The 19546-nt window shown below is 36.4% G+C and overlaps 1 protein-coding gene across 1 annotated transcript in view; it reads left to right on the top strand.

Moving 5' to 3' along the window:
* The first annotated feature begins 353 nt into the window (after positions 1-353).
* The window catches only part of LOC144975118 (uncharacterized), a 124488-nt gene continuing 105295 nt past the window's right edge, over positions 354-19546 (top strand). Inside the window, exons 1-2 of the mRNA XM_078918871.1 lie at positions 354-796; positions 1685-2162. Coding sequence (XP_078774997.1) covers positions 1689-2162 — 474 coding nt within the window. The 5' untranslated portion in view covers positions 354-796; positions 1685-1688. The remainder of the gene's footprint in view (positions 797-1684; positions 2163-19546) is intronic.

Below are 19546 nucleotides of genomic sequence, written 5' to 3'. Positions count from 1 at the left end.
TGAATCGAATTTGTAAGTGTGCTTAATGATGATGCTCATCAGTTCTCGTTTTCTAAGAAAAACAAGACGACTGCGTGATCATTAGCTAATTACAAAACATGATCACTGCAAATTGCATTTAAGATTTTGACTTAGGATGGCCTCATTCTGCTTCGTGTGTTTTCTTTTCTTTGTTTTCAGAAATAAAAATAAAAAGATTAGATAGTACATTTTATCTGTACTTTCAAACAGCAGCTCGTGTCTCGTTCCACTACAACCACCGCCTCTGCTAAAGTTGACCTCTGACCCTCGTGAACTTGGCCGGTTATGACGTCAGGTCACAGCAGCTGTTCGTTGCCCTGTGCCTTCATGTTGTTGATAGAAAAAATCGAAGGAGACCGGAGACACACAAAAGACTGAGTAAGGCCAAGAGAGTTCAGTGCGGTCCAGGTAGCCAGTCAAGTGTGGCGTGTTGAAGTTAACAATTCATTTCTGTTTCTTCTTCAGTCCATACCACACAACTCTGTTACACAGTCAGTGTGGGATACTGTGCTGTGCTTTTTATTTCTGTGATACTTCGTTGGATGTACATTCTACTCCTGACTCCTGTCTTTGTGATTTGAATTCGACCACTGCCCAGACTGGACTGCATGAATTGAGTGATTTAGGATTCTGATACACAATGAACATAATATTTGCATTTTCTTCAAGAATAATAAGAATCATTGGAATGTATACCACTACGTATATTATTGTGATTTATGATTGAATCAACAATGAAAGACGGATAAAAACTCTAGCAACACTATCCTACAATGTAGGTGACCAACGTCCAAATATCTAATAATAGACGTCTAATAAATAATAATAATAAGAATAATAATAATAATAATAATTAAGAAGAATAATAATGTGATGATGAATGATAACATTGTTAGATTGGTTCGACCAGCAGGCTGACCAATAATGATAATAAAACTAAATCACGAATACAAGGCTACAAGGGTCAGCTAAAATCAACTTTCTTTCTATTCATTATCTGTTGAAACCTTCAGATTTATAATGTAATGGTAATGCATACCAAGTAAAAGTAACGATGATAGAAATATGATAATAGAAAGCAAATAATAGCAGCTGTATGCTATGCCGATAATGATGACATTGTCATCAGAGGTTGTAATATGCTAATGATAGGCGCATAATAATGATTACAACTGACTTGTTCATATTTACAGTCTGATACCAAAACTTTTTTGGCTTCATTGTTGTATTTGAAATACTCTCTGAAACCAACGAAAAATTGTATCCATTATGATAAGATTAAAGAAATAAATATAATTGAAAAAGTATGATTGGTAATAATAATATTACTGATAACATACTGATAATAATAATAATACCTAATAGTATTGATGATAATAATAATATATTAGTTATAATAATAATATAAATTAATATATGATTAAGTTGATGTTTTAAATTTGTTTTACTAGCTTTGACCATGCATGAAAATGTTATTTGGAACCTATTGTCAACTTTACTCTCATTCCTCCTTCCTAATCTAGAAAGTTAAGACTTAGACAACTTTTAATATCTGAGGTATTTGATCTTTTTTTTCCATCTCGTAAAATAAAAATTTATGAAATTATTAAAGAAGATAGGAAAAAATCAATTGGGTCCATGTAACTTTCTTTTTTATTTCCAGAATAATGCATATTAAAGGAGTGTCACCTGAAGTTGATAATATTAAGATGTCAGGGTTTGGATTAGATACCCGTTTGCGAAGGCAGAATCCAGTCAGTATGAGGCAACGACCGCCAAGATTGCGCTTAGGATCTCGCATCACATCGTCAGCGAGTAAGGATCATTCGCTCACTGCGGATCAGACACAATCAAGGCATCAGAAAACAAAGTCTTGGCATGGTTCGGGATATGTGCCAGCAACCTTAAATTCTTCGGAGTTTGGAAGTGATGACCTATCAACACAGTCGTGTCACAAGCGTGCTAATTCTAACGATTCTGGAAGTGCATACATTGCCAGCAATTCGGAGGCCATTTTTAATCGTCCACTTATACATCATCAGCGACATAATTTAAAGAATCGTTTTCAGTTGCTCAAAACATTAGGGGAAGGAACTTATGGGAAAGTAAAACTCGCTGCGGATTGCTCGACAGGAGAACATGTAAGTATTTTTGCTGTTCTTAAATCATTATTTCAAAGTAATTATAATGTAAAATCCTCCCCCAACAACAAAAAAGGGGGGGGGGGAGTGGATAACAGGCTGCAATTGATATAGGTATAGAAAGAAAAATAGTAATCAAAGGATAAATTGTAAAGCAAACGCTGTACCAACTGAGCTATCTATATTTTCTTTTGTAATACAGAGATAAATTGTATATTGGGCAAAAAGTAACTTTTTGAGATAAATTGTATATTGGGCAAAAAGTAACTTTTTGGGCTCAAAATCTAGTCATGTTGAAGAGAGTACAAAGTAATCTGAAGAAGGATTCTCATTACCGTTTTTGTAGTTGGGCATCTCTTTATTTCTCTGTCTGAAAAAGTGTGTATTAAACAGTGACAGACATTGCAGGAAAGAAAAATACAATACAACAGCCCCCCCCCCCCCCCTCCCCCAAAAAAAATAATAAATAAGAATATTATATATATATATATATATATATATATATATATATATATAAACCATAAAAAAAAACTGGACTTGGGAGTTGAGACATACTGACCTTTTGGAGTGGTGTTATTTTTTTCCTGTATTTTTTCTGTCCTGCCTGCTTTGTCTGGCACTGTTTCATACACGCTTTTTCAAATCTTTGTCTTGTTTTGAACCGGCGCCTGCTGTCTACTTTGTCGCTTTAGATCTCCCTTCCTTGTCTTCCTTTAAAGCTGTTTTTATTTCTATTCAAACCCCGTTGTGTTTCCACCAAGTGGAATTTTGAAAAAAAAGGAACAACCATATAAGTCTGATATGCTCATTAAGCTACCTACATACATTGAGCTTCATTTAGACCTTCAGAGTCATTGGGATCCGGAGTTTCTCCCGGTTACTATAGTGTGAAATTAAGAGATCGATGATGTCACCATTCCACACATTGCTCAACGTCAATTTTTACTTTGGTTCAAGACAAGACACTGTGCCGCTTGGACACTCGTTGCGATGGTTAATCGTAATAATCCGTAATAATAATAATAGGATAAAGCTCTTTAGCATTTATTTTTTCTTTCTTTTTTTCTTTTTTTTTTTTTTTTTTTTTTGTTTTTTTTTATTACCAGTCAGTAGCTTTTTCTGTCATGCTCTGAAAAAAAACCAAACAATTATTTTAAATTTTAGCCAAAAAACAACTCGCCCTTCAAATATCGATCGAATGATTTAACCCTCATCTTGGCAACAACGCTCAAACCTAGGACCCTGGAAAGTCCGGGGTTTGGAGATGATTTTTATTTTTTCTTCTCCCAGATGAAGGTCATTTTAATGGATCAATATTTCGAGGGCAAGTTTTCTGACCAAAATTTTAAATACGTGTCATATTTTTATCTCAGTATAATAGCTCGACAGTATAATAGTAATAGGCGTTGTGACGGGTTACCTATAAATCAAATTTGACCGTCCAGTTGTCAAAACCAGTCCTCGATCGCCATCACCGGTCACCCCAATGAATGAGCGACTGTCACCTGATCTGCCGTGATAGAATTTGTGTTTAGTAGTAGCCTGTCAATGTGTTGATTAACCCTGTTACATGCGGTGTTCCATTTTACTCTAATCTGCCATTATAATGTGATATAATATGGTTGTCACCAAGAGAGGCTGTTACAGCGGTGCGATTCAGGCTTTAGTAGCAATGGCTTGCTTGCTAACCTTTGATTAGGACTCTAGCCTATCGCAAAGTACTTTCCGCCTAGTCAAACAGACACAGTAAAGGTAAAGGTTGTTCACAATTATCTTATTAAATTTTATTTTATTAAGAACTGAATTCATCTCACTCCAGTTATATTTCGGTAGGCTTAGATAAACTTTACCTTCTAATATTAGATCGTCTTTCCTTTTATAGTCTTCCCTCGAATTAATTTCTAATTAGTGAATACTCTTCGTTCTACATTCTGTCACGTAGCCACTTATTATAAAAGCTGATAGGTCTAACATTCGACACTCACTTCTCTCCACAATCTATGCCGGACGGCCAGTCGCTCTATTCCTTATATATATATATATATATATATATATATATATATATATATATATATATATATATATATATATATATATATATATATATATATACTGGAAGATTTTTATCTTTTGGGACTTTGTAGATATTATATCTACACCATTAAGACCTGCTACCCAAGCACTGCTGGGTGGACAATGAGGCCAGAAAAAAAGATCTAGACTGCACCCGGGATCGAGATTTTGTCATTTTGCTTGAGAAATGAGTGCTTTAACAACTGAGCTATCGGACTTTATTGTTGCAGCCCCAAATTCCATCGTTATTTCTCCTGTTATAGATACTGTGCGCTTAGCCAAGATACTCACAACATTGTCATCCGGAAATATAACGGACCAACACACAAAACTATGTTTAACCATGAACGTTTATAGTCTGGTTACTACCGTTTAGTGAGAATTACTCATATACTTAAACATGGATGGCAATAAACAACAACAAAGACCTGAGTGACGTCAACTTTGTTCTATCTATAACCAGATTATGTCGATTAGTACATAGTTGGATGAAAAAAGTGATGATTTTATTCGAGTATAAATTCCAGTTGTGTTTTTAGAAGGTTGCGTGTAGTGGGAGTCGAAGGTTGGTCCGTGTATAAAATATTTCATTCCCTGCGCTACCAGGTGACTGAACTTGCAATAATAGTAGCCTGTGTTCCTTAATCATCGAGTCTGCTGTCTTCTCCTATGACACAGGAGATTTGCCCCAACAGCACGCTCACTATCTACATCAGTGGGGACTTGCCACCTGTCCAACATTAACATGTACTCATATACCCGTTGTCAAGAACCCTAAACCGCAGAGCATCTAGTTGATAGATTGCCATAACTACATAGTAGTGTGAGCACTATTTGAAGGTGCTGCCCCACAGCTGCGAGATTTACCCAAAATACACACACACACACACGTACACACAAAGGAAGACCGTTTCAACGGTTTGCAAAACTGTCATTGATATTAGCATCGGATTTTAGAGTCGTTTAATTTGGACTGGCACCCGAGCGTCACAAATCCACTTCCACAGCAATACTTAACACGTATGACGTGATATGACGCCTGTTAGGCGATATTACATTTTGTTTCTGACAGTTAACTTTCTGGTACTTATTTTTCACCTGAGTACTATGAGAGAATGTGAATAACGAGTCGTTTGTTTTGCAGCACATAATTATGTATTGTGTGCAGTGTTTTCTCTTGAGTCTTCTCTGTTATGAAATTTTGTGAAACGGTCTAAAAATGATGGGAAAGGAAAGGGTTGTGCGGCTATGTGGTCTTGTGGTATGACACTCGCTTTCGGATCGAAAGGTCCTGGGTTCGAGCCTGCCTCGCTCGGCGCATAGTTGAGTCCTTGGAAAAGGCTTATTACTCACATTCTCCCACCATACTCAGGTGTAAAATTAGTACCTGGCCGTTAACAGCGTTTTCTCTGTCCGAAATTTAAAAAATGTAATATCGCCTAACAGGCGTCATGTTTCGTCCTACATGTTAAGTGTTGCTGTTTGGTTAAGGACCCCTTGTAAAGCACTTTTAACACGTTTAGTGGATATTGCTCTATATAAAAGCTCAATTTAAAAAATAAAAATAGTAAAACCCGACACATACCGTACATAAATTAAGCAATTAACGCCTTGTTCGCTTCGGTATAATTTCATAAAATTGATTCGGGAGTTTTGGATCGCTGCCATTTCCGTTTTAGAATGATATTATTGTTATGACAAATTGTGAACATCTATATTCAACATCACAAAAGGGGGATTGAATGCAAAGAATGTGTCTTGTAATCAATAAATTGTTATGTAATAGAATGCAATTGAGAGGCGAAAGTTCTGGTGTACTCTATAGAATGTGTCTTGTAATCAATAAATTGTTCTGTAATAGAATGCAATTGACAGGCGAAAGCTCCGGTGTACGTTTTGCTTTTGTACTCGTTCAATTCTCATTGTGGGGAAAGTAAAGCAAATTCAAAACTTGAAGAGTACACTTCAATAAAGAGCCCGCATTGTTTTCGTTTTTAACATTGCGTCTTTATATTGTGCAGAGTCTAGGAACCTTAAGTTGCAAGGCCTGTCTCTCTTCTGTTTATCTTTGCGGATATAATTTTTTACATTTGTTGTTGTTGTTGTTGTTGCAATGTCGCCTAACAGGCGTCATGTCTCGTCCTACTTGTTAGGTGTTGCTGTTTGCTAGGGGCTCTTGTAAAGTGCTTTGAGCATGTGTAGCAGATATTGCGCCGTATAAATGCTTGAGTTGTTTTGTTGTTGTTGTTGTTGTTGTTTGTTTGGGTTTTTGTTGTTGTTGTTGTCATACGGGTATACATTACTGTCTTCTCGCCTCAATGTTATAATAAATATCCCACAAACAAACAACCTCGTAATGATACGCATTATATCTCATATTATTATTATGATTATGACGGTGTCATGGTCAGTTCGGGGCTGACCCTTGGGCTACTCGTGCTGACTGGTCGCGGACTCGTGACCGCCGCTTACATTACATAAAACCCAAATAGGCGAAAAATAAAGCCCACTACCACTACCGCCTTCACTTCACCATATTTGCACGGCGTATGTAATGCGTATGCATGTATGTATTGCTTAGCGTATGGCCCTTGAGATTCTTCTACTTTTACCCTCTGTACCACTATAGTGTATATGCATACTGTACCTATCTTATCTTACCTCTCGCCCAAGGCTTGTTTACTCTTTGTATCGTCTACACCTCGTTTGTCCGGCTATGTGGTCTTGGGGTATGACATTCGCTTTCGGATCGGAAGGTCCTGGGTTCGAGCCTGCCTCGCTCGGCGCATAGTTGAGTGTCCTTGGAAAAGACTCATTATTCGTATTCTCTCACCTCACCGTACTCAGGTGTAAAATGAGTACCTGTTCGTTAAGAGCATTGTCTCTGTCGGGCGAAAAATTGTATTATTGCCTAACAGGCGTCATGGCTCGTTCTTTATGCTGTTTGTCAGGGATCCTTTGTAAAGCGCTTTGGGTACGTTTAGTGGATATTGCTCTATATATAAGCTCTATTGTTTTTATTTTATTTATTTTTTTATTGGAAAAGGTTTGTTTTGCTTTTTTAGGGTTTTTCAGCAATTTGATTTAGTTTGTTAAATGCATTTTTTTTAAAGAAGGGGCGAAGGGAGTTGAAGTGATTTGGATATTTTAATACGCCACTACCACATTATTACATTCGTCTGCAGTGTTTCATTCATCCTGTTTTGTTGATAAAGGGGAAACCCGAAAGTCCATTTTTATCTCTTTTCGTATATTAAATTGAAGCTTAGATTCAATTTCACATTGTTATTTATTTCTTCGAGCAGCAAAATTTACATTTTATTATTGTTATAACCATAGAGTCATAGTAACCATAGATAGTCTGTGGTTGTAACCAATAAATAGTTCGGTAGCCGCTCGTGCCGTTAAGTCATCAAGTGGTGATAGTGATAAGAGTCTAGCTCAATGGTCATGCTATTGTATTAGTAGGTAGTACAGTGGAATACGCATCATGTCAACACGCTTAAAGTCAATTCCTCTTATTATTGGTCCCAAAGGTCAACCAATATTTCTGTTCCGGTGTCGTTGGGTTTATCCGGATTCCGCTGTTTAATGATAGGATTGTGGACTACGGCGATTTGTCGTTAAACACCCCTCCCCCCCCCCCCCCAAAAAAAAAAAAAAAATAAAGAAAAAAATCCCTCCTCAAATAGAAACAAAACCAAATGAGTCACAATAACTCAAAACAAAAACAAAAAAAAAACTAACGTGCCAGCAACATTCAGTGTTTCCCTCCTTTTACCATACGATACAAATCGCCTTTTATTATGTATCCCCCTAGTTTTACGAACGCTCTTATCGTATTTATCCACCACCTCCAGTTACTCAATCACACCTGCGTTTTAATGTACCACGATCCCGATCCTGATCTCTGAACTACTAAATTTTGAAAAGAATACGGGGATAATAGTACCGCCCTTCTCCACACTACACTGTGCACTTATTTAAGACACGTGTGACCTTTTTTTTCCCTTAGTAAGTCTTGCCTCATGTTACACCGTTTTACCATAACAATAACTGAATGATATATTATAATAATGGTATCGCAATGAAATACCAATCCACCTATTTAACCAGTTTACTGTCGTACTATGGAAAGACACATATTTAACAATTTGGCCAGAAAACTCGTCCTTAAAATAAAATCACGAATTTTTCGAAGTACTAGGCAGTTCTGCTTTAACTTTAAGACACTCTTGACCTTAATTTTTCCAGTAGTAAGTCTTGCCTCATGTTACACCGTTTTACCATAACAATAACTGTGATGACAATGATATCGCAATGAAATACCAATCCACCTATTTAACCAGTTGACTGCCGTTCTATGAAAAGACACGTATTTAACAATTTGGCCAGAAAACTCGTCCTTAAAATAAGAAAAAATTAAAATACCTTCAAACCTGGGACTCGACGGAAGACTTCGCTGAAGTCCCATGTTTGAGAGGGTTAGTTGATGTTTTTTTTTTTTTGTTTTTTTTTTTTTCCAAGATTAGGGTTTATTTAAGATCGATATAATTTGAGGGACGAGTTTTCTGGCCCAAATTTTATATACATACATGTTTGTTTGTTTTTCCCCCAGAGTACAACAGTTTACTAACTGGTTAATTCACAAATCGCTCTTGGTTCTCACATAATTCATTTCATCCCCATAAATTTCGAAGTCTACGACATTCCGCATTCCACAGCCTATTAATTTTCTTTTGAAGGCGAAAAGAGGTTTAACTGGCTTTTCTCGGGGCGCTCTCTTTCTCTTTCTCTATATTATTATATCGCTGTGCCTTTCATGGAGCATTATCGCGTAGGCGTCTGCGGATTACTTACTTGACTTACGACCTGAAATTTATTCCACGCTATAACGACAATCGTATGAAAGTATTATGTATTATAACGACACCGGCGGGATTTCCCATCATTCACTTTTAATCTTGATTCATGGGCCTCTCGTTGTTATTGTTATAATAACAAAACCGATTCGTCTAACTTAGTCAGAGAACGCATAGAGCATGACCATAGTACTTCATATTGTTTGACCACTTTCCTTTCCGCCTCCTCCTCCTCCTTCTTCCTTCCTTTTCTTCTTCCCCTTTACCTCCTACGCCAACAAAAAAAAATTACCGTTAATTAATCCGCCCTTCAAAGAAGCGTTTCAAATAGTCCGCTGGATTATCTCATTATAACTTAACTGATCGCCCATTCCTGCGTCCACTCTCATTGGCCGATGGCAGTAGTGTTTCTAGTTTCTGCTTCTCTCGTTGAAATTCCACAGAGTATTACAGTACATACTACTGTCGTATTATAGGTACAGCATGGTGCGATGTTGCAATCAACACGCCTACGTCATTTATTATTATCACGTCACCAAGGCTGTGCTTTGATTTTGATAAAGAAATAAGGGGCACTTTGGGGGGAGAAAATGTCGGATTTGGGGTATATTGTTTAGTCTTCGCAGTTAAAAAACAAACCCAAAACATATTGATCTTACGACTTCATATACTTTGCATATACTTACCTTGCGGTTAGACTCCTTCCGCACTAGGACAAAACTGTCCCGGGACAAATTTGTCCTGTCCCACTGAAGAAAACTTCTATTCAAAAGGGGTTCCGCACTAGGACAGGACTGTCCCGGGACACACCTGCGCGAATGCATTATTTTTTTATTTTTTTATTTTTTTTTACAAGATTCAAAAGATTATTTGTAGGCAATAATTGTCAATATAACTCATACAAGAATATAATATTTTCATCAACAAATCAAGTAAATAAAATCAGTAATAAAGCAAGGCAAACAATGATAGTAATAATGATAATAATAGTAATAATAATAATAATAATAATAATAATAATAATAATAATAATAATAAAAATAATAATAATAATGATAATGATAATTATAATGGTGATAATAATAATGTAAAATCTTCTAATTAATGGATTAGTTATTTAATAGTTTGGATTATAAATTAATAATTTAAAAAATAAGTCCTTGGTACAACTCTAATAATTCACATTTTATGAATCAACATAAGATACGACATGACGATAATGATTTTTTACACTGTACAATGGGATTTGTTTACATAAGATTTATATAATCATGAAATATTCTTATAGCAAGAGTAATATTATTGCTGCTGCTACTACTACTACAACTACTACTACTACAACTATTACTACTATACTACTACTACTACTACTACTACTACTACTACTACTACTACTACTACTACTACTACTACTACTACTACTACTACTACTACTACTACTACTACTACTACTACTACTACTACTCTACTACTACTACTACTACTACTACTACTACTACTACCACTACTACTACTACTACTACTACTACTACTACTACTACTACTACTACTACTACTACTACTACTACTACTACTACTACTACTACTACTACTACTACTAACTAACTACTACTACTTCTACTATTACGACTACTACATCTACAACAACAACAACTACTACTACTACTACTACTACTACTACTACTACTACTACTACTACTACTACTACTACTACTACTACTACTACTACTACTTATACCACCACTACAACTACCACCTCTTCTACCACTACTTCTACTACTACTACTACTACTACTACTACTACTACTACTACTACTACTACTACTACTACTACTACTACTACTACTACTACTACTACTACTACTACTACTACTACTACTACTACTACTACTACTACTACTACTACTACTACTACTACTAATACAAGTAATGGATGAAATAGGGGTTGCATATTTCTGTGCTTTACTACGTTGAAAAAAAAAAGACAAATTGAAAGAGAAAACAATATTGGGGCATCCTTTAATGACTCAAAGATTGCTCAAGGGTCAATTCCGTAGACTCTATGGTGATCTCCGATCTTATCTTAAAATGACATTCTTGGAATCACCTCATTTTACCCAGGTGCAAATGAGTACCAGTTCGCTGATGAAAGTAATCTTTGACGGACTAGCATCATTCAAGAGGATAATAGAAAGTCAGCATGGCTCGGTGGTACGGTCTTTGCTTCGTACCCGAAAGGCATCAGTTCGATCACCCGCTGATGCGCTGTGTTGCCTTGAGTAAGTCACCTCGCCTCAATTTGCGGCGCTGCACTGCGGCTAACGCCTGGGTTATACCTCGCCCTAGCTCAATTTGCGGCGCTGCATTGCGGCTGACGCCTGGGTTATTCCAGTCGTCCCTTGGAATAGACCCTCGAGAAAAATTTCCCCTATGGGATGAAAAAGGGAATTTTATTTTTTTAAATTTTAAACTGTTATCTGTCTGCTCAACGCTACAGCAACATGGATACGTTCCGGATTTATAAGCTTAGGAGGCAAGATGGCCCATGGTTAGCGCGTTGTACTCTGGACTCAGAGGTTCTGTGTTCGATTCCGATCGAAGCCAATTTGTACTTTCTAGAGCAAGAAAATTTACTCCAATCACTCACTCCATTCAGGTGTAAAAGGGTACCTGTCAAGCTGGGATAGTAATCTGCGATAGACTAGCGTCCTGTTCAAAGGTTTTCAAACAAATACGTTAATTGTCCGCTTCACGTTATTGAAATCGGAATAACTCCTGCACCATTGGCTACAAGGCTCTAAAGGAGTTAATTTGTCTTACAATGAGTCCAAGTGGCTCAGAAGGACTTACTTAAAAATATTTTCATTGAAAATTCCCGAAATAAATAACGATAAAGATAATTGATCCCACAAGGTACCGAATAGATGTGCGACCGGTTTTAGACACATTACTGCTGTGTCACAAAGTGTGACACTTCTTAAATTATATTTATAAACATACTTTTTTAAATTGCCGAAAATGTTTATGTTGCTATGCCTTCTGTACGTGGTTTCATCACATAGAATTATTTTTTGAATTGTTCTATCTTGCTTTTTAATATTCAGAATTTAAATAAATAAATAAATCATAACTGTGAAATTGAATGTAAGCTTCAGTTTAATATACGAAAACAGATAAATGGACGTTTCGGGTTTCCCCTTCATCAACACATGATGAATTAAAAACTACAGACGAATGAGATAATCTGGTAGTGTCGTTGTTAAGATGCATAAACAAAAACACTGATGGGCAGGAAATTGTATGCTACTTTGTGAGGAAGCGCGAATTAAAACAGAGCAATAGAAATTTATAAAAGGTGCGTACTTAATTATGTTAAAAGAGGGGAGGCGGATAGGAACTGTGTAATGCAGTAGAGAAGACAGTGAACTAAAATAAAGTGTGGACTATTGTTGGAAAATAAATACAATGGAATTGGAAATAAATACAAAATGTAAGGGATGTAGGTATTAATATATTAGTGGAATTAGCAGCAGCAGAAGCAACAGTAGAAATAGTAGTAGTAGTAGTAGTAGTAGTAGTAGTAGTAGTAGTAGTAGTAGTAGTAGTAGTAGTAGTAGTAGCAGTAGTTGTAGGAATGCAGAAAATAAAGACAGGCATTTCAATTTTGACACGGCGCCGCCAAGTCTGGGACTTTTTTGTCCTAATGCGGAAGTCTGCTATATTTTTCTACTATCACAAACGATATGAACACGGGACTGGGACAGTCCTGTCCCGTTGATTTTGTAGCATTTCACAACGGCTTGGGACACAACGGGACTGTTTTGTCCCGTCCCAATAGGTGCGGAAGATTTCTCTAAATTCTATATGTTACAGATTTGGGACAGGACTGTCCCAGGACAGTCCTGTCCTAGTGCGGAAGAGGGTTTAGAGTCCTATCGTAAGGGTAGCAAAACAATTGTTCTTGTTCGTTTAGCGCCGCGGGAACCACGATTAACGTATCTGTCACTGTCATTCCCTTCCAAGTATATTATAAGGTTGTGATTTTGCTTCACAGTGCGATAGATGATAGGTAGTACTGTTTTTTTTCATTGTAGCCAATTTGTTCTTCCTTTGCTTTCTATTTTATATTTTGAAATATAAAGCAACCGAAATGTCACTCTTTGCCTCAATTGTATGCCTGTTTCTGTTAGGAAACCTGTTATTCTGTATGGATCTGAAACCCGGAGAGTCACACACAACCTAACTCACAAAATTCAGACCTTCGTAAACAAATACCTCTACAGAATTCAGATGTCAAGACCACATACCTATCATAGAATTGTGGGAAAAGTCAAACCAAGAACCCATCAGCGCTCAAATTAGGAGGAGGAAATGAAGAGGGGTTTGTCGCACTTTGACAAGGACAGGGAGCAACGACATCAGCCAGTCCCTCGATTGAAATCTCTGAGTCTGAGGGACACGAAAGTTTGGGCGTCCGAAACAGACATGGGGGCGCTCACTGTCTGACGACCTGAAGATGGCATGCCTCATCTGGGGGACTACCAAGGACTGATGCAAATGGCGGACGCTCGTAGAGGCCATAGTATCATGTTCCACAATCCAAGGAGCGAAGAGGATTATGTCAAATTCTGTTATAAGACATACAGATCACAGTTTACAATATTTAGCCTGTCTGATTTGAATGTACAGTTGTTAGTTACAAAGGCTGAGGCTGTTTAATTCAAAAGACCGTCACAAGAAAACGACTTCTCACACCAATCATTGCCAACCGTCATTACAACGTCTTCAAAGCCGTGTTTCAAATAATTGTCCGCTGGATAATCCTAACATCATTGAAGTAAACGATTAACCAGTTCATTCCGTACTCTGGAAAAAAAAAACAACAACTCGATATTTACATTTTTGGCCAGAAAACTCGTCCTTCAAATTGCGATCGATATAATGACCTTGGCAAATATTCTCAAACCTGGGACTTCGCGAAGTCCTCCATCAAATCCAATGTTTTGAGAGTTTTGGCCAAGGTGAGGTTCGTTTATATATATATATATATATATATATTATATATATATATATATATATATATATATATATATATATATATATATATTTAGATCGACATTTGAAGGACGAGTTTTCTGGCCATTTTTTTAAATTCGAGTTTTTCAGAGTACGACCGTTTATTGGTTATCAAATATTTGCTTGTTCTGCCCACGCTTTGTGGAATGTTGCAATGGATTACAATATTATGTCAAGATGAACACAAAGCAAACTATCATAATATTATATATTAATTATTATATATTATAAATCATATATATATATTATTAATTATATATCCCAGTAAAATTTGTCATTGTGTGTTTGCAAGAGTGTGTTATTTATTGAAACCCTTTTTTCGCTCTTTGTCATCGTAACCGCTAAATGCGCTCAAAGTGCTATACAAGATGTCTGAAGCCAACAGCACTTAACATTTAGGGTGTTTTTAAGGCGGAATTACATTTTGTTTACACAAACTACGTTGTCTAAATGGGTACTTATTTTACACCTAAGTATGATGAGAAAATTGATAAAAGAGCCTTTTACGAGGACTCTCCTTTAGAACAGGTCACAGCGGAACTCGATCCCCGGACCTGTATTTAACAAGACGAGCGTCATACCATTGGATTGACCACGAAACTGTGGGTAAAATGATTCGTTTCATTTGGAATTGTTCAAAAACTATCGATTTTACTTGCAACTAGATTCGTCTTACATACAAGTTTGCAAATTTTCCGTATATTTACGGAATTCAGTATGTTATAAACCCTCAGTATATTATTTTCCAATCACCCGCTAAACGGGGAAAAAGTAAGTTCTTTTAATGTCATTTCACTGGAGTTCAGCACTCAGAAAGGGGTCGGTCTTTGTCGTAAAAATTTAGTAAATTTTTGCCTGCTGAATTAGCATCCCTGACTGTATAGATAATACGAAGTTGACGTCACTCGGGTCTTTGTTATTCCTTTTTGCCATCCGCGTTTATGAGTAATTCTCACTAAACTGTATTAACCAGACTATAAAAGTTCATGGTTACACATCGTTTTGTATGTTGGTCCGTTATACTTCCGGATGGCAATGTTGTGATCTTCTTAGCCAAGCGCATACTATATATAATTTATGGTGTCTCTCACACTATGGGATCCTTTGTTTTAGTTTGTATCGCCGTCTTTAAAAAAAAAGGGCACTGGTCAAGTCACTTCCAAGTATAGAAGGGTGTGAATTTGCTTCACAGTGCGATAGATGATAGATAATACTTTATTTTTATTTTTCATTGTAGCCAATTTGTTCTTCCTATGCTTGCTATTGTACATTAAAAGATAAAACAACTGAATTGTTAATATTTGCCTCAATTGTATGCCTGTTTCTTAGAGGAAACCAGTTCTTCTGTATGGATCAGAGTATTATTTGAAGTCGTCAAAGAGATTTTTGGAATTGTTTGGCTGATGACTACTTTTGCTTTCGGCGATCCTAGATGAACCGGTTGTAATATTATGTATGTGAAATGCCTCGGAAAATGTTGTGGTCGCCGACATTCTTTACCCTTTGATCAATCTTTTTTTTTTCTTTTTTTCTCCTCTCTTTCTCTCTTTCTGCTTAATCCGAGGTCAATAGAGTCGTTATAGGTTAAGCGGTTTGATTGACTCCGGAGCAGTTCCGAGATCTCTGTAGGAATGTTCTTCATGTGTCAGAAGTCCTGTTTTGTCTGGAATGATGTGTTGTATCGTTACGGGATTAACGCACTTACCTGCTTGCTTACTTACTTAGCATGCGGGTTCGAAAACCTGATTAGTCATTCGTCAAGTCGAGTTGTCTGTGGTGGTCACTCGATTCATTCTCGGGATTGTTGTGGTCAGGGGTTGGGTTGTTGTTGGTTTTTTGTTGTTGTTCTTTTTTTCTTCTGTTCTTCCCACTTTCTTTTTTTCTATTTTACTTTTTTTTAAATGTCATTTGGCCGAGCTGTTCCTTGTAGTTAGTTGTACGATCCGTGGAATGGCTTTTGTTTTTCTTTCAGCTCTATTTGGGTCTTAACGATTGTTGCTGATTTAAGTTTGTTAATTTATTGGCGTCAAATAGAGGTTTACATAACAGAATGATATACACAATGATGTCTTTTATTATACTTCTTCTAACCCTCAATATTTTTGCTGGTTTGCAAATTCTCTTTTGACTGGGGTTTTTTTTTTTTTTTTTTGGGGGGGGGGGGGGGTTGTTGGGTTTTGGTTTGTTTTTTTTTGGTGTTTTTTATTGTTGTTTTTTCTTTTGTTCGTTAAGTTTTGTTATGTTTTTTTTTTTGACATTAAAATTGACATAACTAACCAGCCACCGCTAGGATTACTGGGTCAATCCGACGATTTATCAATTGGACTAAATTACCTTCAGAATTCCGTCTCTGACTGGGGGGAAAAAACAACCCCAAATAAAAAAAACAACAACAGAATTGAAAGCTTTGAGTAGTAGAACATACATTTTTTTTTTGGTTTGTTTGTGTCGTTAACGTGTGTTCTTGTTTTTCTATCCACCAACCAGTTTTTGTTACAATGCGATATTGTCTTTCAGTTCATTAGTTAGGCGGACCTACATGGTCGCTTTCTTGTTTGACTTTCGAAATTAAGGCAAATGGCAATGGCCTAAGAACGAAGCCTACTTTATAACTCGGTGACATAAGTGTAAATAAATAACGTACAAACAAAGAAAAGAAACGAAGATCGGAGGCAGTAGTCAAATTACAAACAACTGTCTCACCACACCACAAAACAACAAAACGTCACTGCGGTATGGCTGTTGAGAATAAGTCGTGGCGTAAGCTGCTGACCGTCAGTTGTCTTTTTGCGCGAGGTCAACGCAGGACGTTAGAGAAAAGACAATAATTCACTGTTTAGTTATTTTTGTTTTGTTTTGACTTTTAAAAATTGTAACTGTTTTTTTTTTTTGGTTGGGTTTTTTTTTGTGTGTGTTATTTTGTTGTTGTTTGTTTTGGATTTTTATTTATTTATTTATTTTTTTATTTATTTTTTTTTGTTTTTTTTTTTTGGATTTTTTTTTTTTTTGGGGGGGGGGGGGGGGGGTCTCATTTACAACGCACTACACAACTATAGGTAATGATGGAGGATCCTTTTTTTTTTCTTTTCATTCGTCTTCCTTTTTTTTTTGGAAGGAAGAAAAGAAAAAAGGATGGGGGTGGGGGTAGGGGGTAGGCGTATCTTATTGTTTCAGGTGAATTTCAACTGTCAAACTGTCTGTCGCTCTGAAAGAATCGATTTACCATCAAGGCCATTCATAAAATGTGACATAGACGCCATTGTTATTACTTAACTCCCTTGGTGTGTATTCCTCTTTCATACAATCCGTGTTTTGAAATGTCATAACGGGAAAACGTCATCACTTTTGATATTTAGTTTGTTTTTTTTTTTTTTGTTTTTTGTTGTTGTTGTTGTTGTTGGGTTTGTTTAAATTTCTTTTCGTTTCTTTTTAAATCTTACTTGACGTAAATTCTTTTCTTCTTAAGTTAAAAAACAAAAACAAACATTGATTTGTAGTGAGACAGTTTTCTGGCCTAAATGAGAAAAGAAAAAAAAGAAAGAAAATGGAAAAAGAAACGAAAAATGGCGTTTTAACATTGCTCGGTTCTTCTACAGTATTACCGCATTCTGGTCAAATGAAATAGGGGAAGAAAAAAGCCCAACCCCAACACACTTAGAGAATTTTGAACAGAGAACTAGTCCTTTAATGTCGATCGATTAAAATGGACCGGGCTGACATCTTGTTAAAAACTCTCTAACCTTGGTCTCCACGTAAGTCCCAGATTTGAGAGTTTTTTTTGACTGGATGAGAGTCATTCTTAATCGATCGATCAATACTTTATTTGAAGGACGACTTTTCTGGCCCAAATTTTAAAAAATATGTTTGGGTTTTTTTTTCAGAACACATCAGAATAACAGACGCGATCAACTAAAAATTGTTTGTTCTATTTACACTGTTCGATTTAACACTTATCTTTTTTGTGTAACTTCTTTAGTTTGTACTATTTACACTTTTGTGTAAATCGTAGTTCGCACTACTTTGTAAGGGTAAAATAAAAATAAAATGCTTTGTGTAGCCAAACCGCTTTTTGTATCTTGATCTATATCAAATAGAACGCTCCGATTAAGTAAATAATACATAGATACAGTTGTATTTTTATTTTTACATTCAATATATTCATTTACATAGTCAACACCGGTATTCTGGAAAAACTGGTATTTAGAAATTTGGCAAGAAAACTTGTCCTTCAAATTAAATTATATCGATCGATTTATTTGCAGGTCTGATAAACCAATTTCTTATGAGCTCATTGTTGTAAAGGAAATTATTTTTTAAATGACGCAAATATTGTCCATTACAACAATGTAAAATTAGGCCCGTAAGTGGGTTCGGATATCAGACCTGCATTTAGGTACACGTCGCCTGATACCAACACAAAAATATCATAAAAGAAGACGAAGATCACGGGAAAAGACACAAACTTAATTGTGAGCTGTAATCAATAAAAAAAATAACGTGAGCTTTTATATAGCGCAATATCCACTAAACGAGCTCAAAGCGCTTTACAAGGGGGTATGATGAGAGAATGCGAGTTAAGAGTCTTTTCTAAGGACTCAACTAGGCTCAAACCGAAGCCATCGTTATGTTATAGCCTGACACTGAAATCCAAAAGGACTGGCAGTTTGACGTCATTATTTGTTGTTTTTTTTTTTTCACCGCCTAGTGAGTTGTCGGTAGTAGAGCTCATGGAAACATGTTATTTCATTGGTTGAACTATTGAATACAACTCACGATTTGTTTTCTTTTGTGGCAAAAGACTGGCATTTTGACGTCATTTTTTGGTCAGTGTCAGGCCATAACGTTACGAAAGCCACGCTCGAACTCAGGACCGACCTTCCGATCCGAAAGCGAGCGTCATACCAGAAGACCGCATAGCTCAACCAGTAGAATCATTTATTGTTTACTTGAGCACTTCTCTTCTAACAACTCACATTTCACTTTGCTTTGGTGATCGTCGTCTTCTTTTGTGACGTATTTTTTTGGTCAGTATTGGCGTAGCCATCGTTAACTTATAGCCTGACACTGACAAAAAAAAATGACGTCAAAAGACGAGTCTTTGGCCACAAAAGAAAACAAATTGTGAGTTGTATTCAATAGTTTAACCAATGGGATCACTTGTTTCCATGAGCACTACTTACAACTCACTAGGCGGTGCAAAAAAAAAAAAAGACAAATATGACGTCAAAAGACCGGTCCTTTTGGGTCTCAGTGTCAGGCTATAAACCTAACGATGGCGACGATCAGGCCGTAGACATAGTTATGTTATAGCCTGACACTAGGACCGTAGTCATCGTTAACTTATAGCCTGACACTGACCAAAAAATGACGTCA

The sequence above is a fragment of the Berghia stephanieae genome, chromosome 6 (assembly GCF_034508935.2).
Source record: "Berghia stephanieae isolate SIO BIC M18660-M18661 chromosome 6, UCSD_Bste_1.3, whole genome shotgun sequence".
In the NCBI taxonomy this organism is placed as follows: Eukaryota; Metazoa; Mollusca; class Gastropoda; order Nudibranchia; family Aeolidiidae; genus Berghia; species Berghia stephanieae.
The sequence above is the reverse complement of the archived record's forward strand: the minus strand, read 5'-3'. Positions and strand labels throughout refer to the sequence as shown.